The 27,708-nt window shown below is 32.1% G+C and overlaps 2 protein-coding genes and 2 non-coding genes across 4 annotated transcripts; 1 reads left to right on the forward strand and 3 right to left on the reverse strand.

Annotated features, from left to right (window-relative positions):
• The first annotated feature begins 231 nt into the window (after positions 1-231).
• On the forward strand, positions 232-7,373 carry LOC110703309 (pleiotropic drug resistance protein 1-like). The gene is made up of 21 exons (XM_021881095.1): positions 232-557; positions 712-921; positions 1,045-1,129; positions 1,564-1,723; positions 1,825-1,901; positions 2,142-2,286; positions 2,379-2,680; positions 2,775-3,056; positions 3,165-3,481; positions 3,582-3,742; positions 3,830-3,933; positions 4,023-4,179; positions 4,286-4,384; positions 4,473-4,585; positions 4,680-5,012; positions 5,127-5,417; positions 5,510-5,593; positions 5,687-6,048; positions 6,147-6,318; positions 6,414-6,668; positions 6,890-7,373. The coding sequence occupies exons 1-21, from the start codon at positions 232-234 to the stop codon at positions 7,157-7,159; spliced, it is 4,305 nt and encodes a 1,434-aa protein (XP_021736787.1). The 3' UTR covers positions 7,160-7,373.
• Positions 7,374-8,065: 692 nt separating this feature from the next.
• Positions 8,066-8,137, reverse strand: TRNAD-GUC. Its single transcript has one exon. It is a non-coding gene; the product is annotated as a tRNA-Asp (tRNA).
• A 1,399-nt stretch (positions 8,138-9,536) lies between these two features.
• TRNAD-GUC lies at positions 9,537-9,608 on the reverse strand. The gene has a single exon. It is a non-coding gene; the product is annotated as a tRNA-Asp (tRNA).
• A 14,827-nt stretch (positions 9,609-24,435) lies between these two features.
• Positions 24,436-26,377, reverse strand: LOC110703310 (gibberellin 3-beta-dioxygenase 1-like). Its single transcript, XM_021881096.1, has 2 exons — positions 25,754-26,377; positions 24,436-25,389 (listed from the first exon to the last, which is right to left on the reverse strand). The coding sequence occupies exons 1-2, from the start codon at positions 26,245-26,247 to the stop codon at positions 24,774-24,776; spliced, it is 1,110 nt and encodes a 369-aa protein (XP_021736788.1). The 5' UTR covers positions 26,248-26,377; the 3' UTR covers positions 24,436-24,773.
• Positions 26,378-27,708: the final 1,331 nt, after the last annotated feature.

Below are 27,708 nucleotides of genomic sequence, written 5' to 3' on the forward strand. Positions count from 1 at the left end.
ATACTTCATATATATATATACATAACCTAAGCTTTTTTTTTTATTAGCAGCCCAAACAAGCTTACTACAAGTTTCATTTTTTTTTTTTTTTTGACAATCATAACAATTTTTTGATTCATTCGTACTAATCATCGAAAGCAATTTGGGTTGTTTGGATTTGATAACGACGAAAAAAAAGAGGTGTAACAAGTACAATTTTTATTGGCTATAATTTGTTGTTATTAAGGAAGTATGGATGGGGCGGATATGGCTAAGTTTGGTGGGAGTTTACGACGAAATGGTTCGGTGTGGAGGAGCCAAAGGTCGGACACAGTGTTTTCGCAATCGACGAGGGAGGAGGATGATGAAGAGGCTCTAAAATGGGCTGCTCTTGAGAAACTTCCTACGTATGATCGTCTAAGGAAAGGTATATTGACGGCCTCTCATGGTGTTGGTAATGAGATTGATATTCAAGCTCTTGGGTTTAATGACAAAAAGAATCTTGTTCAAAGATTGATTAATGTTACTGAGGAAGATAATGAGAAATTCTTGTTAAAACTCAAGAACAGAATTGAAAGGTATATATTTTTTTTAATTACATGATACTCGTTATGTTTTATTTGTACAATTATTGGTTATTCATATCGACTGATAATAATAGTTTTAGGTGTGTACTTGAGAACAGCTGAACATGACACGTTTTCTAATTAACTCTGGTGATATCAATTTCAGGGTTGGGATTGATATTCCGACAATTGAAGTGAGGTACCAAAATTTAAATATTGAAGCAGAAGTATATGTTGGAAGTAGAGCTTTACCATCATTTGTTAATTTTTTGACAAATATTGTTGAGGGTGCTTTGAACTACTTGCATCTACTTCCCAACGGAAAGAAGCATTTAACTATTCTTCATGATATCAGTGGTATTGTCAAGCCAAACAGGTATATTATTTCACTGAATAAAGAAACAAAAAAAAATATGATTACAAATTTTTATGAGCAAAGTTTAATTATTTATTTTTTCATGTTTAATAATTAATTAGTGTTTATACTAAATGATTGTAGGATGACATTGCTTTTGGGTCCACCAAGTTCTGGTAAAACATCTCTGCTTCTAGCTTTGGCAGGGAAGCTTGACAAAGAGCTTAAGGTACATAATCTTTTTTCATGTACAATGGGTTAATCTACTTGTTTAAGTCTTTAAGTCGAACATTAATACATTTACACGCGTAAATAACTATATAATAGCCTTTGAAACTTGTTCACGATTCTAGAATTTTAATTATTTTTACCATTCTTATATATGTACGAGTCACGTATGGACATATTAATGAGACGGAATGGTTTAGTTAAAACAAATTCTGAATTTTTCCGGGCCCATCATTATCAAAGAAAAGTCAAAATACATGTTCTGTGTTTTTTGTGTTTTTCACAATTCTTTTTCATCAATTGGACCTTGTTACTCTTTAAGGAAATCTTAGTCAAATATATTGATTGATACAGTTTATAGCTTAGTATAAGTTTGAATTTATGTATAATTTTTGTAAAGAATAGAAATCTTATTATGAACTTTAATATAAACAGGTTTCTGGGAGAGTAACATACAATGGACATGACATGAATGAGTTTGTACCACAAAGAACAGCTGCTTACATTAGCCAACATGATGTGCATATTGGTGAAATGACTGTGAGAGAAACCTTTGCTTATGCTGCCAGATTCCAGGGTGTTGGATATCGATATGGTTCGTTCTTTTCCATTAACCAGTACAAAGGTTTCCTATACAATGATGTTTTCGAGTACTCGATTGATAACTAATTGTTCCATTCATCGAATATATTGCAGAAATGTTGGCTGAGTTGTCTAGAAGGGAGAAAGAAGCTAACATTAAGCCTGATCGCGACATTGATCTTTTCATGAAGGTATATTTAAAACATCGAAAGCAGGGGACTCTGTTTGGACTCTGTTTTTTTATAATGACAATTTTGTCTAATTATAAAGATATAGAATAACTAAATGCTTAATGTTACACACGTTATTGACTTTGTAAGATTAGTTGAATTAGAAAAACAGAGGAAAAAACAGGGGACTCTGTTTTCAATGAAACTTTTCTTCCAAAAAAATTGTAGTGTACTAATCTTAACTAATTTGTAATGTTATAGGCCTCAGCAGTTGAAGGTGAAGAGGAAAATGTCGTTACCGATTATATCCTAAAGATTTTAGGATTGGAAAATTGTGCTGATACTATGGTAGGAGATGAGATGATTAGAGGTATTTCTGGTGGACAAAGGAAGAGAGTTACAACTGGTAAGAACATAATCTTAATTTTAGGAAGTTAGTACTAAAATTATCACTCACTTTTTTTATACTAAGTTCTAATTTTGTTCTACTAAATATAGGTGAAATGTTAGTTGGTCCAGCTAAAGCATTGTTTATGGATGAAATATCAACTGGTTTAGACAGTTCTACTACATACCAAATTGTGAACTCAATCCGTCAATCAGTCCATATTATGAATGGAACCGCGGTCATATCTCTTCTACAACCAGCACCCGAAACTTACAACCTTTTCGATGATATCATCCTTCTTTCGGATGGTCTTATTGTGTACCAAGGTCCTCGAGAGCATGTCCTCGAGTTCTTTGAGTCTATGGGGTTCAAGTGTCCGGACAGAAAAGGTGCTGCTGATTTCTTGCAAGAAGTAAGTAGCCAACATAAACCCTTTCCTAGAAACATTTTTAAAATATACACTTCTTGTTTTTAATGAGATGATTTTGTGCATAATAATATAACAGGTTACTTCTAAGAAAGATCAGCAACAATATTGGATAAGAAGGAATGAGCCTTACCGTTTCATCACATCCAAGGAATTCGCCGAGGCATTTCAGTCTTTCCATGTTGGAAGGAAGATTGCTCAAGAGCTCAGTGTCCCCTTTGACAAGACTAAAAACCACCCGGCTGCTCTAACAACGCACAAGTACGGTGTTGGACGAAGGGAATACATCAAAGCAAACATGTCTAGAGAGTACTTATTGATGAAGAGGAACTCCTTTGTCTACATCTTTAAGATTTGTCAGGTTTGATTTGCCTTCGTTTGTACACTACTTTTAATGACATTAGTAAGGAATTATATATATGAAGATTAAATTACTAATAATGTTTCATTGTAAATTGTTGTGTAACAGCTTACTATAATGGCTTTCATTGCAATGACCGTCTTCTTCCGTACCAAGATGCATAGGGAAGACGTCACAGATGGTAACATCTACACCGGTGCACTATTTTTCTCGGTCGTGATGATTATGTTTAATGGTATGGCAGAGATGTCTATGACAATAGCAAAACTTCCGGTGTTCTACAAGCAACGAGACCTCCTCTTCTTCCCCGGGTGGGCTTATGCCCTTCCCGGTTGGATCCTTAAGATTCCTATAACCATCTTTGAATGCGCTGTTTGGACCTTCATCACATACTATGTCATTGGATTTGAACCTAGTGTTGCAAGGTACTAACTCCTAATTAAGTTCTTCACATTTTTTATAGTCCTGCCTTTTATGACTTAACATGTTTATTTGATGAAAAATAATAATTTCGATCTCTTGCAGGTTGTTTAAGCATTACCTCATTTTGATCCTAGTAAATCAGATGGCTTCTGCTCTATTTAGAGCCATTGGATCATTAGGGAGAAATATGATTGTCGCGAATACTTTTGGAGCGTTTTCTTTGCTAGCACTTTTTGCCTTAGGAGGATTCGTTCTCTCACGAAGTAAGACTCTTAACAAAATCCTAGTCTTAGAATTAAACTAGTTAATACATTCCCTTGATGCTTATGTTTGTTTTTCGATTGCAACAGATGATGTCAAGCCATGGTGGATATGGGGTTACTGGTCTTCACCTATGATGTATGCTCAGAATGCTATTCTTGTCAACGAGTTCCTTGGAGATAAATGGAAAAAAGTACGATTTCTTTACATTTATGCTTCATGTTGTGACATTCATTTATGCATACAACTTTTTTATAACATTTTTTATCCTGTAATTCACAGATTCTTCCAGGGAAAACTGTACCACTTGGTGTGGAAGTTCTCACAGGGCGAGGCTTCTTTCCATACGCGTACTGGTATTGGATTGGTGCAGCAGCATTAGTTGGATTTGTCCTCGTTTTCAATGTCCTCACCATTTTTGCTCTCACTTTTCTCAATCGTAAGATCCTCTAAAACTCGCTTGTTATTACTTTGTTTGCTGAATTTTGTAGTCATTTTATCTTTGATTACCAAGGAATTATGCTAAATTGTTGTTATGTATTCAGCATTTGGAAAAGCTCAAGCAGTTCCTGATGATGAAGATGAAAAGAAGAACAATAGAAGTGGTGGTGCTTTAGAGATGACTGCTGGAAGATCTTCTCAAGGTGATGATCATGCCGATTTTACTTAATCTTAAGCATAGTTATAGTATATATAAACTAAATGCTTAATCAATTTTTATTCAATATGTAGAAAATGGAAATGAAATCGTTGTTGAAGCACCAGTGAAACGAGGAATGGTCCTTCCCTTCGAGCAACATTCCATTACATTTGATGAAATTCGATACTCAGTTGACATGCCACAGGTAAAAACACATCTCATCAACAAGTCCCATTCTGTTATCTAGTGATTTAGCATGGCCGGTTTTATTAACCAGTACAACGCATCAAAATATGCAGGAAATGAAAGAACAAGGTGTGGTTGAAGATAAATTGGAACTTCTAAAAGGAGTTAGTGGAGCTTTTAGGCCTGGTGTTCTGACAGCTCTTATGGGAGTTAGTGGTGCTGGAAAGACCACCCTCATGGATGTTCTTGCCGGTAGGAAGACTGGAGGATACATCGATGGAGATATTAAGATTTCCGGTTACCCAAAGAAGCAAGAAACTTTTGCTAGAATTTCAGGATACTGTGAGCAAAATGATATCCACTCGCCCCATGTCACTATCCATGAATCTTTGTTGTACTCAGCTTGGCTTCGATTGTCTCCTGATGTCGATGTTAAACAGAGAGAGGTAGGTGTAATTATTGATTGTTACTTGAATATCTTAAGGTTTATGCAGTGGCGAATCTAGGCTGAAGGATGTTTAATTTTTATGCTAAAACTAATTTTTGTTCCTTTTATGTAGATGTTTGTGGAAGAGGTGATGGAGTTGGTTGAGTTAACCCCATTAAGGGGAGCACTTATTGGGCTACCGGGTGTGAGTGGTCTCTCAACAGAACAACGAAAGAGACTTACAATCGCAGTTGAGCTAGTCGCAAACCCCTCAATCATCTTCATGGATGAGCCAACTTCAGGGCTTGATGCTAGAGCTGCTGCTATTGTGATGAGGACTGTCAGAAACACAGTCGACACAGGAAGAACTGTGGTTTGTACCATTCATCAACCTAGCATCGATATCTTTGAGGCTTTTGATGAGGTAAATAATTTGTCAATTGAGGCCACTTTTAACTGTTATGTTTCTAAGAATTTCTAGGCAGAATACTAATGATAGAGGATGCATAACTGCAGCTATTCTTGATGAGAAGAGGAGGTGAAGAAATATATGTTGGACCATTGGGACACCATTCTTCTGAACTAATCAAGTACTTTGAGGTAAATTAATATTCTATGTAACAATCTTAAGACTTCATTTCATAATACTGTATAATTGTATTCATGTAATTAACATGCATTTGAATTCTTCAGAGTATCCAAGGAGTACCGAAAATCACAGATGGTTACAATCCCGCGACATGGATGCTGGAGGTCTCAACTCCTGCACAAGAGGTAGCACTTGGAGTAGACTTTACAGAGCATTACAGGAGTTCAGACTTATACAGGAGAAACAAAGCAGTGATTCAAGAGTTGGGAACGCCTCGACCTGGTTCACAGGACCTCTATTTCCCTACTATCTACTCCCAATCATTCTTCTCACAAGTCATGGCTTGTTTGTGGAAACAGCGCCTGTCTTACTGGCGTAATACTCCTTACACTGCTGTCAGATTTATCTTTACCGTGGCTATTGCTCTCACTTTCGGAACTATCTTCTGGCAATTTGGAGGCAAAACGTAAGTTCAATTTGTTCAACCTATAATATTACTTAGCAATCCTTCAAGTTCATGAAATTTATCGTACTAATTGATTGTTATTTTTCGTGTTTTTCCAGGAATAAACAACAATATCTAATCAATGCCATGGGTTCGATGTATGCTTCAACCCTGTTTCTTGGAGTGCAAAATGCATCATCTGTCCAGCCTGTAGTGTCTATTGAAAGAAGTGTATTTTATAGAGAAAAGGCAGCAGGAATGTACTCATCTTTGCCTTATGCTTTCGCTCAGGTACTTACAGTCTCAGCTTCGCCTCCCCTGCTTGTTACTAAAATATGTCTTTCCATGCTATTAGTTAGTATTCTAATGCAACTATTGAATTTCAGGCATTGGTTGAGATACCATACGTCTTTATGCAAGCAGCAACATATGGTATCATAGTGTATGCTATGATCGGGTTTGAATGGACCGCTGCCAAGTTTTTCTGGTACTTGTTCTTCATGTTCTTCACTCTCCTATACTTCACATTCTACGGCATGATGGCTGTAGCAATCACACCCAACCATCACGTTGCTGCCATCGTTGCTGCTGCTTTCTACGGAATTTGGAACTTGTTCTCTGGATTCATTGTCCCCAAACCTGTAAGTTCCTCCAAACAACTTCTCATACATCAATCATAAATTCAAAATCAACTTATCGTGCATTGCTACACTACAATTTTTTTTACACTAGATCAGCTAGCAGTGTTACTATAACAATATAACACGGAAAAAATTGTTATGATACAAGATATATAAATGTTAGTATATATAATGCTCAATTATTGGCTACTAAACTTGTTTTTTTTTTTGTTGTGTAACAGAGAATTCCTGTATGGTGGAGATGGTACTACTACCTATGCCCATTGTCATGGACATTGTATGGATTAGTAGCATCACAATTTGGAGACGTAAAGGATATTGTCTCAGATATCACCTTTGTTCCGCCAACAGTTGAAAACTATATCGAAAGCTACTTTGATTTCAAGCATGACTTCCTAGGGGGTGTCGCCTGGATAGTCATTGCCTTCACCATCCTCTTTGCAACCATCTTTGCTTTCGCCGTCAAGACCTTCAACTTCCAAAAGAGATGATATAGCCATTTTGTAACATACTTGCATTGCCATTTAAGGCATAACTCTACAAGTATACATAAATTTTTGTTATTTTACTTAATTTTGTACTATAACAGATTCTTTTCTTTTAGATTTTATGAAATAAACAATCGTATATATGTAACATGTATAATATGAGGTATATAGCCAAGCATTACAATTATGAATAAAGATCTTAGTTCTTATTTGAGCATCAATATTATTGCAATTTTAGCTAAACTTGATATTTTGTCCTTGTAATTAATGAATATTTATACAATTCATTCTAATCTACCTAGCTGGAATCACCCTTATAATTTGCAAGTGTTTTCATAAAAATTGGCCATTGTACATTGGTTTACATCGAATTACCCTTAGTAGAAAATTTTCGTTACGCGATTTATTAAGAATAGACGAAGTGCTAATCAAATTTACTTTTTTCTAAACAAATTACTTGATACAGTTTTAATACATTCTCTAGCGCATACACATTATAATTTTTAGTCCTTACTCTCTAAAATAAGATGTTTTCTGTCAAGATTTAGTTTTCGCGTTGTTAGCTCAAATTATAAGACCACTATTTAATCCGACAAAGAAAATGGTTATAAATTTCCTAAAATTTATTCATTGATCCTCACCGAAATCTCAAATACCTTCTTGATAGGCATGAGCCGCATGATACATAATATGCATCTAAAGATTTTGAGTTTATCGATCAACTAAGGTAAACACAATGCAAATTTCTTCATCCAACAGTATGTATCCCATCTCTAAACAACAGAGAATTGATTGAAGATCAAATTATTTTTATGATATCAACATAAAATAAAGTACTACGTACATAAGTTATGATAATTTAGAATTCTGTCTTCATAATAGATCAATTACGCTTAGGAAAAAAATAATCGCCGTTGCCGGGGATCGAACCCGGGTCACCCGCGTGACAGGCGGGAATACTTACCACTATACTACAACGACCTTATTGATCATAATTAATTTTGATAGTTATTAATCATTAAAACTTTATACTAAACAAAGAAATAATGTCCACACAAATTATGTGACGAATAGAATGACGTATGTAAAAGGTTTTTATATATTGCGACATAATAATATTCAATTAAATACGTATGTAATTTGTAGCGAGCAGATTTCCCATCACTCTCCTAATAATGGACAAAAAGTCCAAATTTATACTCCCTCCGTTCCCGAATGATAGTCATTTTTAGGTGAAAATTACGGGAATTAAGGAGAAATAAATGAAGTACTTGGGAACTAAAACCCAATCATTTGCAAAACAAAAGGTAGAGAGAAAAAGTTGTTGTCATTAAACAGGGCGGATTACAAAGAAAAACCTTTAGGTTTTTTTTTTTGTCTTTATTACATAGTCAATGAAAATAAAACAATGCATTTGTAATCCATGTGATTGATTTTTAACCAATCAAATTAGCTGAAAAATTACATCATCCAATAGAATGAAAGTACACGGATTCATGACTTGCACTACATAAGTCATTATTTCGAATAAATAGCATAATGATGATAATAAAAATATGAAAACATATTGGGTTGATAAGTTTGAGGAATGCCTATTCTAAAAAAAATAAAAATAAAAAAAATAAAAAAAGTTTGAGGAATGTCATTCTCAATCATAGAGTTATTATAGTATATGAAGGAGTTGTACATTGCTGTATTTATTTGGATCTCTTTTTATACAACCAACTGTAATTTAATTGAAAAATAAAAGAATAAAAACAATGATCCTTTATAATATACATATAATAATAAGTAAAATATAATGTTGGTGTTTCTTTAACAAAATAAAATTAAAGTGAATACGAGATGAATTCATAGGCTGACACATAACGATTATTGAAAAGAAATTTATGAAATGGAGTACACAATGGAGAATCAATTATAAGATCAATGTGCAAATGAAACTTTACCTTAACAAATTATTTTTAAATAAGCTAAGTCAAAATTCATTTGTTTACAGATAAAACTTAAACAAAATAATTGAGCTCAATAAGAAAACGAATCAGGTTCAATCGAACATTTACAACTCATCAACATCCTTATATGACTCATTTATTTATTTTGTTGGCATTTAGTTGTATCAAAGCTTCTTTATTAACATCCCTCAAAAAAAAAAAAAAAAACCTTCTTTATTAACAAATTCAATTCACCAAGTAAACCAAACATTGGTACATTACTATGGAAATTTTAAATTATAAATCAGCAAGTATGGGCCTAGCTTAACAAAACCATCATTTTTTCGATCTAATGGGCCCTTCTATATGGGCTGGACCAAAGTACACTTTAAATAGAACACTGCATCAAATTTGCAATTCTAACACAAAAGTAAGAAAAAAAAAAACGCCGTTGCCGGGGATCGAACCCGGGTCACCCGCGTGACAGGCGGGAATACTTACCACTATACTACAACGACTTCGTTGATGTAAAAGCATATTCAACTGTAAAATAAAACAAATAATTTTGTGAGGTCTTATTAACAAAATTTAAAGAGTAATCTCTTCACAAATTGCTGGTCTCTCGATCTAATTTTATTAATTTTTATTATAGGATCATCAATTTAGGTAAATAGTTTTTTTTTTAGATACTTTATTTGTTTCTTTTGAATTTTTTTATTTGTATATGTATTATTGATTTTGTTTGACAATTAGTTATTGACTACATATAATTTTTTAAGGGTTTTTCGAATTTCAATTGTTCCACTATATATAATGAGTTGGTAACACGCACTTAAATTATGTTCCTATTAGTCATGAGGACTTCTTAGTTAGTTGACCTCGAGGATCATATTAACTTATGAAAGAGTTTGTATAATCTCATATTTTGGTGTCAAGCTACATGTTTGTGGCAGACTAGCTAAAAATAAATCCGCAATGGTTGTGATTACTTGTGAATTTGTTATGCATGTATGCCACATCCTTGTGATAGAGGATTCGTTTAAATCTCATGGAACTTAATTAAGGAATATCGATCCTTTGTTCATCTCTAAAGTAGATAGAGTTCCAATCTGAACATTAATTAGTTGGATGTATGGTTGTGTTTAATAACTTTGTTTCGAGCATAATTCATGCACATTATTGATGACAAAATAATTGATTATAAGGTCATAAATTATGATGATTACGAAAAGAAAACAAATATATTTCATCAGTAACAACTTTGAATCTTTGAGCCTAAATTGAAGATATAAGCGAAAACAATCAGCTATCAACAGGGCTTAATAATGTATGTTGTTATAGTATTCTGTTTTTTTGTGTTTATTGTCAGTACTAATATCCTCTGATTTCTGAGTATATCATGTACTCTTCTGATATACTATGATACATAGAATTATTATCATCTTTATTTCTCGATTGCAATCACTTTCTTCTGTACGATTGGATAGTATTGATACCCACCTTAAAAAAAATTGTGTGAATCAGGTTTTATTTCGAGTTAAATTAAACCATACTGTCAGTCATATTCTTGTACCTTATGATAGTGTACTGTATTATACATTGTATTACCATTTCTTTCTGTCTTGTAGAATTGTCGTGTTTTGTTCACAATTCAGACAACCTTTGTCAATAATTTTGCAGTGGAATGAAAATGTAGCATTCCTTCCTTTAGTTTCCTAATGAAATTATTATGATTCACATCAACTTAATCTTTATCTTTTTGTACTGAAAGTCGTAATAGTAAATTACATGAAAGTTAATCATGGTTGTTTTCTGTTGTAAGTGCGATAATATAAGTTGATTGTCGGTTACAGTAATGACCAATAATGTAGGAAAGTTGTTGTGTTTAGTGTATCTTTGATCTTCTTTTTGTTGGTTGTTGGTATCAAGGCAACAGCAGAAATATACAAAAAGAGAGATTAAAACTACTGTGTATAAAATCATTAGGTAAGACGAACTCTGGCAACAGTATCCTCATCCTTGTAAATAGGAACTATGAACGATTCCTGTCAAAGAACACTAAAGAATTAATAAAGGTTTGATTGTTATCGTCATTGCTAGTTTTAAGACTGAACGCCTGTAAACTAGAAATCATACATACTACCCTGAATTACTCTGTTATATGACTGAAGTAAGAAAAACTGACGGTGATACTGAACATATCCTTACGATTATGTCTGAATTCAAGAAGGACTTGATAGCATCGTAGACTAACTAATATTGTTGTCGAGTCATGGGATTCTATGGACCACAGTGAATCTTATTATGATTCTTATTACAGTAGAAGCTGTGCAAACATGCACAAAATCAAGTGCAATGAAATTATTGCTTAGGGAAAGTTTAAATTTACTGCTGTCTTTGATGCTTTCTTTTCGATCTTTTACCTTTCGAAAGTGCTTAGATGCCTTGTTGTTGATTGTGAAAGTAGTGGCCGAAAGGATGTTTGTTCTATGATTGTTTAGTTATAACTGAAGCAACAAGAAGTACAATAAAATTCAGTCAGTTCAACTTGGTTCTTGTTACAATAATAACAATTAGTCTGATCTGCTGCATGATTTTATAAGCTGCTGCTGCTGCTGCTATCTGACTCTGTGTCAATTGAGTTAAGGCATAATTTACACGAGGCGTATTGAACTGCAGGCCGGAAGGTGTTCTGACCGTAAAAAGTATGATACACTGGGGGATCGTGGTGGGACTAGTGGTAAGATAGTCAAGTTCAATTGGATCATTCATCTTACCTATCTTAAAACACCGTTGTCGTGTCAAATCACATGTTACTACCTCTTCTTAACTTTGACGTAATAGCTTATGCCACTTGGGCCATCATTTTCCAACACACTTTTTTTTTTTTTTTTTTTTTTACACTTTGCACCTTTTTTAATTATTGTGATAACATATTGTTATGCTGCTAATTTATCCTAGCTGCTAATTTATCCTAGATATTTAAACTCGGTGACTCTGATCTAGGATAATTAAAATACAAGTCACACACGACTATCATAAAAGGTCATTATTAAAACTACTTCATAATTCATGTTATCGATCTAGGAACGAACAACTAATTTTGGATAAAGGGATCGATAATCAAGTAATTTAAACTCTCGTATCTCCTCACTATGAATATCTTCTAGATTAATTAGTCATAAATACACATACAAAATCTGAAGAACTTTTTATTGATAGAATTGTTTTGGATTATTGTGTCTATGTGTATTATTCTCCAGGATATTCTGGATAATGTGAAAGTATCCATACAAATATGCAATAAAAACCTTGAATAATACACCAACCACTAACCAAAATTGTCTATAAAACAATGATGTCTAGAATCAATTCATAACAATTCAGTAAAACCAAAGTTTTCATGTCCCACAAATAAATTAGATGTTGAGTTTATTTGATTCCAAGAACAAATGACATACTATACTATACACTTACGTATGGGCCATGACATAAAAAATTGCCTGATGTCAATAATATATAAAAACCTTATTACCAATAACACATTAAAATGTCTGTACTATATAATGTATCAACCTATACCAAGACGTCTCAATTGTTTGTTTTTCTCATAACCAAGCATGAGTTAAGTGTCGGGTGACTGTCCATATTATCCATATACGAACATATTTATGTGTTAATATGTGTTTAAGTGTCAAACTCGACTATTATATCACATACTTGAAAGTTTTAATTTTGTCGTAGTCAAGCAGACTAGCGGCATTTGTGATTGCACGGAAGGGCCAATCGCGTGCACAATTATGTTTATAAAATTATAAATTGTGGATACAGGTTAAATTGAGGTCCTAGGATAATATAAATAATTTATCGAGTAAAGGAAGATTGGACTTGTATTTGGACTGATGTTACTTGTTTTATACATAAATTTTCACCAAAAATTATATTTTCATAGTATTTTCTGCAATTTTTAGTGTTATAAGTTTATAATTGACATTGAGAAATGACAGGATGTTTCCCTTATAAAATGGTTTATTATTCTAAACAAATTAAAGCCAGCTATGAATTGACAAAAAAACTTGAAACAAACAATTTAACGTGATAAACTGCCGCTTATTCATGGGAAATTTGGCGATTGAAAGATGCATTATATTGATGATCTCTGTATTTTTAAGAACTGCACATGGTTTCAGTCCTTTCAGACACAATTATTTGCCTTTTATAAGACCAATAATGTTTTTCAATGGTAGAATTTGCTTATGGAAGTGACAATAATGTTGGTGTTTATTTTGAAATTTGATGTTGCATGGAAATGGACACGGATTGAATACATTGTATGTGTAGTGAAGGTACGGAGTATCTATCAAGATGGTGATTATTGAATACTAGATGTGTTGATATTTGAGCATTGGATATTGTATTTGACATGTCGTTTATTTCTAGATGATAATTCATCTTCATGTTGTGAGATAGTAGTTGCTGACTTTAAGGTCACAAATTCGAGTCTTATCATCTCAACTATACGTCTAAACATGTTTGGTTGTTGTATAAGTATGGATATAATACACTCACCAAAGAAGCAAGGCCCAAATATTAAAAATGAAAGCCCAATAACTTTTCTCTCTTTGTTTTAGGGGATGCACTCAATTGGGTGAAATTTTGTTATGAGATAGGGAGATGATTAGATGAGTGTGTGTGTGTTTGCGTAATTGCATTTTAGATTAATCTTAATTGTGCCAAGTCATTGTAAATACAAATCATATGAATATGCACTTTGAAAAAAGTTAGATAAGGAAGATTTGAAATATTAGGAGACTTTTCTCACAAAAAAATAGGTATTAGTACATGAATATAACTTTAAATTAAAATAAAAGTTGTCATACTTGATATATTACATTTGGCTATTTTTTTTGTAATTAGTTTGAAGCACATAATTGCATGACCTTTTAGAATATGATGACTTCAATAAAGTGACTTAAATTAGGCAAAGTCTCATCTGTTTTTGTAATTAAGTAGCCAAAATTGACATATTATATTTTCTTGTCTTAGAATTTTTTTTTCACTGTTACTTATGATCCTTTTCAATTCAAATCAATGTCAAAGCAAATTCAAGACAAATTGTTTTTCTATGTCTTGAAAGTGCCATTTATTCCTGACCAAATCAATATCATTTTGATTTTTGCTTATTTAAAATTATGTTTTCCTGTTTGATTTACACTAAAGATCCCTATTTGTTTGGATAGTAGTGGTCTTTTAGGTGACATCATAATCCAAAAAATCCTATATTCTTAACAGTTGTACTTAAGTCAGTAGATCACTACAGAAAACATGTGATAAGAGCACTAAACTAGGAGTTTTTTTTTTGCTACACAAGTAGTAATTAATTACTTCATATTTTTTTTGTTTGCATGGTTGAAAGAGTTTGAGAGTCATATAAAGCAAATGATATAAACAAAATTTGATATTAAATATGGGGTTTTTATTTAGGTATAGTACCATGTCCTTTTAAGATTAAATCCATAAAAGATTATACTTACAGTGGTTAAACTAATTGGCACTTGTTTTTATATGGTCTAAAGTTGTAAGATGGGGTTAAGATCTCAATTTTACTTCAAGGTGAAAACCAAATACCAACTAACTTTCTAAGAAGTCAAAATATTGGAATATACCTAAACTTGAAATGTTCATCTACTACTATTTTCTCTCCTCTTTGACTCTTTGTAGCTCTTTTTATAAAAATAATAATAAAAAATATATACAAAAATAAAAGAAAATTATAAATATTTTGAGTCACAAGGACTCTCAACCAATATTATTCCAAAAAAAAAAAAAAAGAAAAGTAAAGGAAAAAAAAAACCTCTTAACCAATAATAAAGTGACATACAAAATTTTCTTTAGGGAATCCTTGAATCTAATGAATAAAAATTCTTTCACAAATGTAGACCATACACACCAAGGTAGTTTTGATAAGTTGCAATTTCAATTCTTACATGGTTAATGTCATGTATATCAAAGCCTACTCTTTCAAAAGGATCTTTTGTCCATTTTCTAAATTTGGATCCGTTTGAGTTGTTTCATTTCAAATTATCGTAAAAATTCTATTCTACATTTTAGTGTAACTAGTTTAAATCCCGTGCAATGCACGGTTTTTACTTAATCAAACTATGAATCAGTGAATTATAATGTTAATACAATAATAATTTTTTTTTATATATTTTTAATTGAAACAAATACTTGAATTTTTTTTCAAAAAAAAAAAATTGAATTAATATTATATTGTTATCAAAAGCTATTGATTATTAAACATTAAAAAAAACACAAAAATTTAATGATTATAGTGTTTTACATGAGAATGCAATTTATAATTATAACCCGTGCAATGTAATTATATACCCATATGTCCCTATTTTGTTGGCATATTTTGACCGGCACAGTATTTTATAGCATACTATAACTGGCACAATTTTTACAAATTTAATTGACTAATTTTTATGAAAATTAATAATCATGATTTTTTTCATTTTGTTTTATATTTGTGTTTATAGTTATTGAATTATAATGTTATTACTCCCTCCGTCCCCAAATGATAGTCCCTTATGGACAAATTTTAGTCCCAAAATGTTCACTCCATTTGCTTTTTCCAACAACCATTAATATTAATTTTTTACCAAAATTTTCTCCAATTTGCAACAATATTTGTGCAAATTAAAATTTTCTAGGTAAATTTTATTTTTCCATGTACTTTTATTACTTTCTCTCTTTCAACTTTTTTTCATACCCAATGTCAATTTACTTTTTCAATGTACTTTTACTATTCTTATTTGTGCTTATTAATTCCCGTGAAAAATGTCCATAAGGGACTATCAAAAGGGGACGAAGGGAGTATTATAAAAAAAAATCAATAAATATATAATTATAGCTAAAGTATCAAATCCTGGTTAGAGCAAAAAAAACTTTCAAAGAAAAAATGCGTTGTAGAATGATACGAATTACGGGAGTAGTACATTTTATTATTATTCTAATATATTACCTTATTATGTGCGGCGCCTTTTTGGTGCAGCAGGCCACACCGTGTGGCCTGCTTCCAAGTCAGCAAAATAACGGAGAACGACGCGCGTATAACAAGATTAGGAAACAAGCGCTGAACAAAATTGCTCTACAAAACACGCGCAAATTTCTAAACCTTAAAACCCATAACAACTCATTTATGAGGAACGAATGCGAAAATTGAGTGAAACCTCACACAATTTTTCTTCCAGAAATTAAAGAATAACAATGGCAGAAGAATTTGAAAAATTACCTGATTCATAAGAATCATTAGAGATCGAACAAATTGAAGATTCTTTGATGAATCTTGAAATCCAAACCAGTAATCAGGTATTGGATCTGGAAGATGAAAACAGATACAATGAAATTGAAGAAATTAACAAGTAACCCCTGTAAAATTAACATGTAACCCCTGTAAAATTAACAAGTAACCCCTGTTAAACTAACAAGTAACCCCTAAAATAAACAAGTAACCCTAACAAAAATTAACAAGTAACCCATGTTAAACTAACAAGTAACCCCTGTTAAACTAACAAGTAACCCCTAAAGCAAAAAAGTAACCATAACAAAAATTAACAAGTAACCCCTAAAATAAACAAGTAACCCTATAAAATTAACAAGTAACCCTGTTAAACTAACAAGTAACCCCTAAAATAAACAAGTAACCCTAACAAAAATTAACAAGTAACCCCTAAAATATACAAGTCACCATAACAAAAATTAACAAGTAACCCCTATAAAATTAACAAGTAACCCATGTTAAACTAACAAGTAACCCCTAAAATAAACAAGTAACCCTAACAAAAATTAACAAGTAACCCCTAAAATAAACAAGTAACCCTAACCTAACAAAAATTAACAAGTAACCCCTAAAATAAACAAGTAACCCTAACAATAATTAACAAGTAACCTAACAAAAATTAACAAGTAACCCTAACAAAAATTAACAAGTAACCCCTAAAATAAACAAGTAACCCTAACAAAAATTAACAAGTAACCCCTAAAATAAACAAGTAACCCTAACAAAAATTAACAAGTAACCCCTAAAATAAACAAGTAACCCTAACAAAAATTAACATGTAACCCCTGTATAATTAACAAGTAACCCCTGTATAATTAACAAGTAACCACTAAAATAAACAAGTAACCCCGAAAATAAACAAGTAACCCTAACAAAAATTAACAAGTAACCCCTGTTAAACTAACAAGTAACCACTAAAATAAACAAGTAACTCTAACAAAAATTAACAAGTAACTCTTAAAAATGACAAGTAACCCCTATAAAACTAACAAGTAACACCTGAAACTTAACAAAAATTAACAAGTAACCTCTCTAACATAACAACAAATTCTGTAAAACAAACAAGTAACTCCTAATAAACTACGAGTAACAAGTAATAACCCCCTAAAACTTTACAAATAACCCTTGTAAAATCAACAAGTAACCCCTCCCTATAAACCAACGAGTAACCCCTAAAACAAGTACACTGTAATTTTTAAAAGTAATCCCTACATAATGAAAAAAGTAACTATTGCTGTATCTTCTACATTAGCAAGCTCCTCCAGCATCTTTATAGCAGCCTCCATTTCATCTGCCTTTTTTTTTTTCTTTTCATTCTCTAGTAATTCTTCATAAATTGCTTGATTTCTACTCACGAATTCTTTCACACCACCAAAAACAATCTCACGATACTTAATTTGTGGTTGGTGCACCCGGGTGCACCATGCGCATGGTGCACCCAAAAGAACATTTAGTATATTTAAAAGAACATGGGTAAAAAATGAACATGTTTTTATTTTCTTGCAACTGCAAATCCATCACTCTCTTCTCCTGCAATTTCTCACTCCTCTTTCCCTTCCTATCACTCTCTTTCTTGCTGCCAATTTTTACTCTCCTTTACACCATCGTTTTCATTTAAGAATTTCAATGAATTTGGGTAAAAATAATTTCCAAAGTACTCATTTTCTCTCTCCATAACTTTTCTCTCTATTTTTTTATTTCTATTTTTCAAAAAAATTTCAAAATAGTAAAATTGTTCATCTTTAAAGTGAAACCCAAGAAAAAAATTGAACTTATTTCAACAATTCAACCTTCAAACTTAAACAAATGGTGGATTCAAGTAAAATGTAAGTATAAATTTTGTACATGCAAATTGTTTTTCGTCAATAATTTTAAAGTCAAAGTGTTTAATTTTGTGAATTTGGGGTTTTTTAAAAAAAAATAAAATAAAAAATTAAAGCTATAAAGTACAAGTTATTCAAAAAAGAACAATTAGAGGAGAAAGAAGAATAGTAATGAATTGAAGCCAACTGGAAGATAACCAAGCAAGGTTAATTTTTCAAACACTAGCTTGTTCTTTTTCAAACACTAACATGTTCTTTTTATTCCATGTTCTTTAAAATATGCCTAATGTTCTTTTCGGAGGTCATGTTCGTTGTCAAACACAAAGATGTTCTTTTGTTGAACACTATTATGCATGTTCTTTTTCAAATACTAGCATGTTCTTTTTCAAACACTGACTTGTTCTTTTTCAAACACTAACATGTTCTTTTTATTCCATGTTCTTTAAAATATGTCTAATGTTCTTTTCGGAGGTCATGTTCTTTGTCAAACACAAACATGTTCTTGTGTTGAACACTATTATGCATGTTCTTTCTCAAATACTAGCATGTTCTTTTTCAAACACTCGTATGTTCTTTAAAATAAGTCTAATGTTCTTTCCGGGTGCACCATGCGCATGGTGCACCCGGGTGCACTATACTATTTTCACACGATACTTGTTCAAATTGCAGAGCATAGATGACAGGAAAATCGAAAAATTACTAAAATTAGGGTTTGATTTATATCAGAAGTAGGAGAGTTCAGCGTATATGTCGATCCTTTCTTTCCCTTGGGGAAGATTATCTTGATTTTAGTCATTATCAACGAAAAGAACAATTTAGAGGAGAGAGAATTTGAGGAGAGAGAAAATGGAAGAAGAATAGTTTGAGGAGAGAGAAAATGGAAACAGAGAAAATGAGAAAACTTTAGGAAAGAAGAACCTTTTGATGTAATAAAATGAAAAAAAAAAGACACCTTTTATTTTTTTTAATTTAAAATAACGGACCCGTTTGGTATAACGGAGTCCGTTATATGAAACGGACTGGCCACACCATGTGGCCAGCCACATATAAAAATTTGCCTATTACGTGTTTGTTTATTATACAAAAATACCTATTATAAAAAATTTGAAAAATATGCATATAGAATATATTTCGTATATAGTTGCCAAATTGAAAGTTAAATATCATAGGATATATAAAATAATATTAATGGAGATTTTAATTTGTACAAAAAAGAAAAAAAATTGGAAAGAAAAAAGTGGCGGGAAATTTTTAATCAGAACATGACAAGTGTCATGTCAGATTTGCTTTTAGTATTATGTAATTGATTTTGTATCGTCGCCCCACCTTTCCTAACATGCTCATGTACCTAGCAAATGAGGAGGAGAATATAAGATGCTATTTTTATTTTACTTCTTTTATTTCAGGTTGAATTGCATATTATGTTATAAATAATTGTTTGTATACGATGTAACTAGCACATAAAACAACAAAGATTGTATTTATCGATTGTATAATTCAAATAGTGTAAGAGATCAATATGCTGATACCAGTGTACCCCTCATAAAATAGACAAGGAGTAAAAATTGTCCAATTAAGAGTGATTTATCACCTTTATTTCTATTCCTAGTTTCGTCTTACCTACCATATACATAGATTTTCCCTCTTTGACTATTGAATCTTTCACATATTACTATTTATTAATTATTATACCAAAAATTAAACTTTTCTCTTTACTTCAAATAAGATTTTCTACAATAAGATGTGTGTGAAGAGAGTTACATGGACAAATATTATAAACGGAAATTAATTTCAATACCAACTCTCAAAGTTTTAACTAACTAAGATAGTTAATCATTCACAAAGTAAAAGTAATTTTAAGTACTATAGTCCATAATTCATTGTATATGAAGAGAACTTTGATTTTGGTCTTAAGAGTGGGATTATCCTAGTTTTAATGTATTTGGCTTTTACATAATTAAATTTAATTATTTAATCAAATCTATTGGATCCTATGGATTATGAAAAATGATCCAAATACGATGCCTTCAGAGTTTTGACAAACTCGTCCTATCATATGCTTGCTATTTGTACTTGTTCCTAGTTATTCACATGTACTTCTTGTTTACACTCTACAAACCAATTAGATTACATATTGACAAAATAATTAAGGGTCTGTTTTCTTTAGGTTATTTTCCGTTCATTTCAGTTCAATTTCTAATTTCCTTTTCTTATAAAATATTCAATTCAGCTTCATTCAGCTCAGTGCCGTTCAGTAAATCAAAACAGGCCCTAATACGGAGTACGGAATATTATTAAAAAAAATAATAAATAAATAAATAAATTGATGAATGAACAAGCCGCAGCCGCATGAGACAAAGGAACTTGGCAATTCTATGTTCAATGGTCCTACCATTGTTTTCATTGTTTTGTACTCGTAATAGATTTAATTTGCAAGATTTTTAAAGCTAGTAATTAATAGGATTTATCATCTAGGTACTAAATTTATGTTGTTTAAGACACACACTACAGTGATCATTGTGAAACAGAGGAGTAGTTTAAAAAAATACTGCCTCTGATTTTTTTTAGTTGTAACTTTGGGTTATTATTTGAGACATATAAAATATTCCAAAGTTGGAACTAAATATATCGAAGGTAGTACATGTAAAATCATAGATCGATGTATATACACCGTGATTGGATCAGACTATATATATATATATATATATATATATATATATATATATATATATATATATATATATATATATATATATATATATATATATATATATATATATATACATTGTGATTGGAGCAACCACAAGGTTTTCAAGCATTCACAGCATACCCCATTTTCAGCTTTACAATGCAGTTATATAATCTATGACAACATATGAGATGGCAAAGTTTCTGAGCCAACTTTTAAAATAATGTTGTGATGCATAATTCCTTGTGATCTTATCTTAAGAATAATTATATATGCGCCTCAAATGTTTATTTATTCCAATTTTTCATCTTTATTTGTTCTTGACTTCTTTCTACTTACAAATTAAAGATATATCAAGTATAAACCAAAATCAAAATCAAGTATCTTGATTTCAAGATTGGTTTTATATTCTATCACGTCCCTCACATAAAAATCCTTTTGACTTTAAAATGTGGATGCATTCATATAACGTAGTACACACACAATTTCGCCATTATTGTTTCACGATAATTTTTTTATTTTTTTTTTCTAACCAGTAAACTACGGGGAGGGGCTCCATCCTATCACAGGAATAGGGCTGTGAAGAGTCGAACCCCCATCACATGGGGGGGAGATGGAGGGACTAACCATCCCCTCACTCCTCTTATTGTTTCACGATAATACGTGGATAATGTATGTGGCTTGAAGAATGGCATAATGACCAATAAATCACCTGGGGTGGTGATAGAAAGATAGATAGATGTGATTGGTGAAACATAGTTTTCCCAAAATTGCTCGGCTTGAGGATCAAAAGTGTGTAATACTAAGCCACTTAAATAAGGGTGTCACTCCTATCATATTTCGTTTTCATATCGCCTGGATTCTTGGCGATAATATTTCAACAAATCAAAAAGCTTATCCAATTTTTATTTTCATCTAGTATTATTACCATATTGCATACGACAACTCAACTAGCCGATAAAAAAGCATAAATTACAAGTTTATGACTTTTTATTTTAGATGGGCCTAATAAATTGAAAGTTCAAATTTCCAACAATTAATTTTAAGTTCAATTCAAAATATCATAAGCTCTAAGCAAAAATTACTTCCAAGGTTATTCTTACTTACTTAGCGTTTATTTTGACATTATTGACATGCACGATGCACTCCTTTACTGTAGGTAATATTTTAAATAATGTATGCGTTAAGAAAATTTAACTGGTTGGTTTCAAATGATTGATGTACTACTTTAGGGGCCGTTTGGTTGAGGTTAATAATCAAAGGGAATCGGAATGAACTGATATCATTCCCTTTGTTGTTGTTTGTTTGTCACTTTTTTTATTCCCTTTACCCATATTTTTTTTTGAGTTCACCCATTTTTAGTCTACATTGATTCCCTACCCCCCTAGACTTTCCCATTCCCTTTCCCTAGCCACCATACCCACCACCGTTGTACTTGCCGGAACTATCCCAACCACCTCGCCGCGGACCTAGTCCCCACCGCCGGACTCGCCGCACTTCCCCCCATAATCGCCGGAGCCTGCGCACCTCCCCCACCTCTCCCCTCGCAGCCCCTAACCTCCCCGGAAAAACTTCCACCACCCACGCAAAAACCCTAGAAATTGAAAACACCATCCCTCCCCTTAAAAATGTCGGTCGACCTTCCCCCAACCCTCGAAACTCTAGCCGCTAGGGCTTCCAATTCCCGTCGACGTTGTGGCTGGGCGGTGGGGTGGCTCCTGGTGGCTGGAAAAGTAAAGAAAGGGGATATGTGGTGGTGGTGGTGATTCCCTTTGTTTATTGAAAACCAAACAACATAGTACTTGGAAAGGGTTTCATTCCATTCTCCTACATTCCCTTTGTTCATTCCATTCAGATTCCCCCGCGCGAACCAAACGGTCCCTTGGAGTAATCATTCTTATAGTATTTTATTACTTATATAAGTAGATAATAACACTGTGCATTGGCAAATATGAATGTTAGATGGATTAAAGTTAATGAATATGAGAGAGTATGTATTGTGTGCTATTTAATCAAAACAATGAACATATTGATATCACTTACAATTAACTAAAAATAAATAAATAAATAAACCAAAGCCAAATTCTCTAAATTTAAATATTGATTAAAAAATCACAAGTAAATTGAGACAATATTATAGCCAATACTCCAATAGAGATTATTCAATCATGTACGAGTATTAATCATATCTAATATTTAGATAATTAAATATTTAGAAGTAATAATTATGTGCTCTTAATTTAAGAACTAACAAAAATAAACTAGTCAATGTTGAAGAAAAGTCATGGACAATGCCCATGTGGATGTGGTTTGAAGACATCCCTCGTTAGGGCACATAAAAGATTAGTCTATACTCTATTCTATTGTTCTATGCATTACATAATAAGTGCATAACAACAAAATACTCTATGTAAATACCCTTATTGATCCAATGACTTAAAATACTCTATTACATATTTTGGTTCTATTTTATAATACAACATACTTCATATTCTTAGATAGTATTCTTCACCTTCATTCCCTTGGTACATACGTATCTCCATTCAACCATGAAAATACTTCGATTTTCATTAGTTCTTTAGGTTACACCAATAGATATAGTCAAAAGCATCATTTTCAAGATCAGATTGTGAAAGGTAGAGTCGCAAATTCTTTATTACCACTTGAATCAACTAAGCTTCACATATTTAAAATTAGACATACACCTACATATATATTTAGAAATAAATAAATAAATTTTTCTTTTTTTTCCTTCTCCATGCAACAAAGTTTCCACTATCTAATTGTACTTCCAAACCTAATACATACAATCAAATATTGAGAAAGCTAAAACATGAATGGTTGCAATTGGATGGGGATGGATTGCCATTATTTTTTAAAGAAAATGATGTAAATTTAGTTTTAGCCACTAAAAAAAATATCCATCTTTTTCTAGATAATATATAATTTTTTTTTGGGATTATCACCAAATTAAAACTTTTTATGGGGTGCCATAATCCCTAAACATTGTTTCATAATCTTGATTATTGTCTTATTCCTTGGCTTGTGGATCTTCCTTGACAATTTGGGCCTGGAATATTGTCGGATTTTTTTTTTTGTCATTGAGCTAAATATTCAAATATGTATTTTCCTTTTCTTATCTTTTTCTAATCTGAAATTATATTTCACAAGAAAATTAATGACACTTGCATGATTTCTCTGTTTGCGTTAATTTGTAATGTTTTGTATGTAGCATTATTCCATTTTCTTTTGATTTCACTAATTACCATTTGGAAGTGTGCTTTGAAATGCCAACTTTTCCTTTTTTTTAAACGTATAATTCGGTGTATGATAGATTAGTATGGTTTTTAACGATGTGAAAACTAAATACGGTGTACGAGAGATTAGTCTGGTTTCTAGCGATGTGAAAACTAAATATGGACAGAGATAATAATATTTTTGAATTTAAAAAGTAGAGGAATACAAGATAATTGTATATAGAAAATTACTCTCCATCAATTTATGTTTAATTATTATTACTAATAATTGTACAAATTTGTAAATCCATGAGATCATGACTTAATACCTCAATTTCAAGATCATTTAAATGGTCTTGAAACAAGAAAAAAGACCTCGTGATGAAAAAGTAATAAATAGTAGTAATGGTAACAACAACTCAGTATGAATCTCGACACTATTCATTATCGGATCAATAACCAAGTGAAAAAAACCAATAAGTTTATTTTAAAAACAAAATGACTAGTCTAAATAATAATTAACATCATTTGATTAGCCAAATGCAGTGAGAATTGTCTTATCCGTATCAACATTAATGCTATTAGGCTCATCACTTGCAATTAGTCCCATGATTAATGCTATTAGGATTATTGTTATTATTAATTCGGATTAATGAGAGAGCCTCGTTGAAATGTTCACCTTTGATGCCCAAATATTCACTCCAAGTAACCGGCCTATATATAGGGGGGTGGGTGGCATCAATGAGGTTTGGGAGGGGTTGGATCCGGACCCCGGAAGCGGGCCCATAGAGATAAGCAACCGATAAACGATGTTGGACCCGGTTAACCATGGCCCGATGGTACACACTCGGGTACTGCCCATTTGATAAAATGTGCAAAAGGTCACCTATATTTATAACAAGCCCACCTGAAATGGGTGGGACCGTGACCCACCCTGTCCGTTCTCTAAACACTTGGAGCCCCGAAGTTCTATTTTGGTGTAGGATTGTGAGAAGGGTTGAATCCGTATGAGCCGCCAAACCCATGGCCCGATTTGGGTCCGGACAAATCGGGTATGAATTTAGTTGCATGGCTCCATTAGCTCCTTCAAGTAGTTCGGCCCAATTCATAATATCTTGGTTGGATATGCCCAATGAACCAAGAATTAGATGCATAAGCTTCTTAGCTAATCGATTCATTTCCTTTTGGTACTCCTCAATAATGTCACTGAAAAAAAATTAGGATAAGATATAAAGTTAGAAAACCATTAGACGTATATCTTGTCCTAAATATGGCATCAAATCTAGCATAAAAAGATGAATTATTTCTTTTTAGTGGACCATACTAAAAACTTTTGTCTCACGACATGCCATTACATACCAAAAAAAGAATTTGATCTTTTAAGTGATTGATTATCAATTTATCATAGCTCTTAATGATTTAGAAATTACAACAAATTCTATTAGAAATTTTCACTTTTTATTTTTCATTTTTGAAAATTTGGTGTATATATTTAGATGCCTAGGCTACTTTGCCTAGTTTGCCACTTTTTTTTTTATTGCATGTATTTGCATGGAAAAAGAGTACCTACCAGAATTTCTTGTAATCATTGGGCCAAAGTTGACGAGCATGGTCAAGAGGGGATCCCAAAATGGTGAACCCCTCGGACCACATCCTCTTGGGGAAAAAGGACGAAATGCGGGCCGGTCCATAACCCGTAACACCACCGGATACACGAGCCGCTTTGAGCTTTTGGTGGACCGGTAATGAAAAAAGGCTTTTACCGGCGGCCTCAATGTCATCCAACAAACTCTTTTGTATTCCATGGTTAGTGACTTGAAATACTCCCCATGATTTGCATGCAAGCCCAATATATTGTTGGGCTTTTGGATCATCAAGACTGATAACAGGTACAGTGTCTGACCCAAAAATACCTGACTCAACTGAGCACGAATCTCCAAATGATGACCATGCAAACGAATCAGGCAATTCTTTTAAAGATTGAAAGTCTAAGTCATGGTTTTTCCTCGGGTGATGGATTAGACGAGGTTGCTCTTTAACAACGAGGGATGGCCTAGAGGGCATTGTGATCGATACACGAACAAGGAGGAGGAGAAAAAAGAGAGTGGAGAATGGTAGGAATCTAGGAAGATTAAGAGGTAGTTGATGGAATATTGGAAGGTAGAGTAATTGTAGGAGTAGAAAAAATGGCAGAAAAGAGGTACTAAATAGTTGTACTTTGTTAAGAAGAACAGAAATCAAAGGAATAAAAACTATGAAGAGAGTATGGAATAAAATTGGAGTATATATAGAGAGAAAAATAAGGAGAAGAAGAAGAGGGGGGTGAAACCAAAGATGTAGTGGGTGTTTTTTGGCGTTAATGTGTTAGTAAAATAGGACAACAAGTGAAAGGGAGAGGGGCATCAACAAAGAGACAATGCAAAAAACAAAATAAGGACCATCTTGTCATTTTCACACAAATATATATTAGTCTCATCAACATATTATATATATGAATGCAAGTGTAAAGGAGAAAAGGTTTGCCTCCAATAATTTAGAAAACATTAGAAAAATAAATATTAAAAGGCATTTTTTGAACTGTTGTCAAAGATTTTAGATTTTTTTTTTTTTTTTTTTGGAAAATAAAATAAAATAAAAAGAGATTGTAGCCTTTAACCTTGTTTATACTTCTAACAAATCTTTTTCTTTTTTGTTAAAAACATAAATTCTACCCCTTAATTTAGTTAACATTTAATAGTCAACTTGTTTGGCTAGTATGAAATTGTTATTTGTGTTAATTATTCAAGTTGTTAGGGACTTGAAGTTAGCTGGATCAATCTTTGTTTGGGTTAAATTGAGTTAGTTTTATTTTGTTAGGTCTAATAAAAAGTTGGCTATCAAAGGATTGCGAGATATTTTAAATTAAACTAATAAAATCGATCTAATAGACATAAATAGTTTAAGCCAAATTCAATTGATTAATTAAAAGAGACTTGAATCAAAATGACTTTAACTTATTCAAAATTGACCTAACCAGACTTTAACCCAACTAAACCTAGAACCAACCTAAATATTTTAACAAGTAAAATTAACTTAATGAAGATCCATTCAATCGATTAATATTCTACCTCAAACATGAAACATTATACAATCACAAATGACAAGATTTAATTAAGAATTTAAAAACAAATATATTTTACATTAGGTGTAAATTATATTACCTCTAAAATGATTAAAAATCAACTGAATTCAAATAAAAGTTGCCTATTTTTTTATCGTTAATATTGGTATCTTAAATTAGCCCCTTAATTTGTTTCAAAAAATAAATAAATAAATTATCCCCTTAGTAAACATCTATGCAAGTTTGTTATCTTAAATTTATCCTCTTAGTAAACATCTATGCATGTTTTAGCACCTTACCCTGAAATCAAATTTAAAATTACCCGAAAAATAGACAATTTACACGTCGACACAAATCTCTTAATTAAATTATTAATATATATTGTCCCTCCCTTGCCTTACTCGGCTCTCATCGATCGGTAGCTC

Source organism: Chenopodium quinoa, unplaced genomic scaffold (assembly GCF_001683475.1).
Source record: "Chenopodium quinoa cultivar QQ74 unplaced genomic scaffold, ASM168347v1, whole genome shotgun sequence".
Classification (NCBI taxonomy): Eukaryota; Viridiplantae; Streptophyta; class Magnoliopsida; order Caryophyllales; family Amaranthaceae; genus Chenopodium; species Chenopodium quinoa.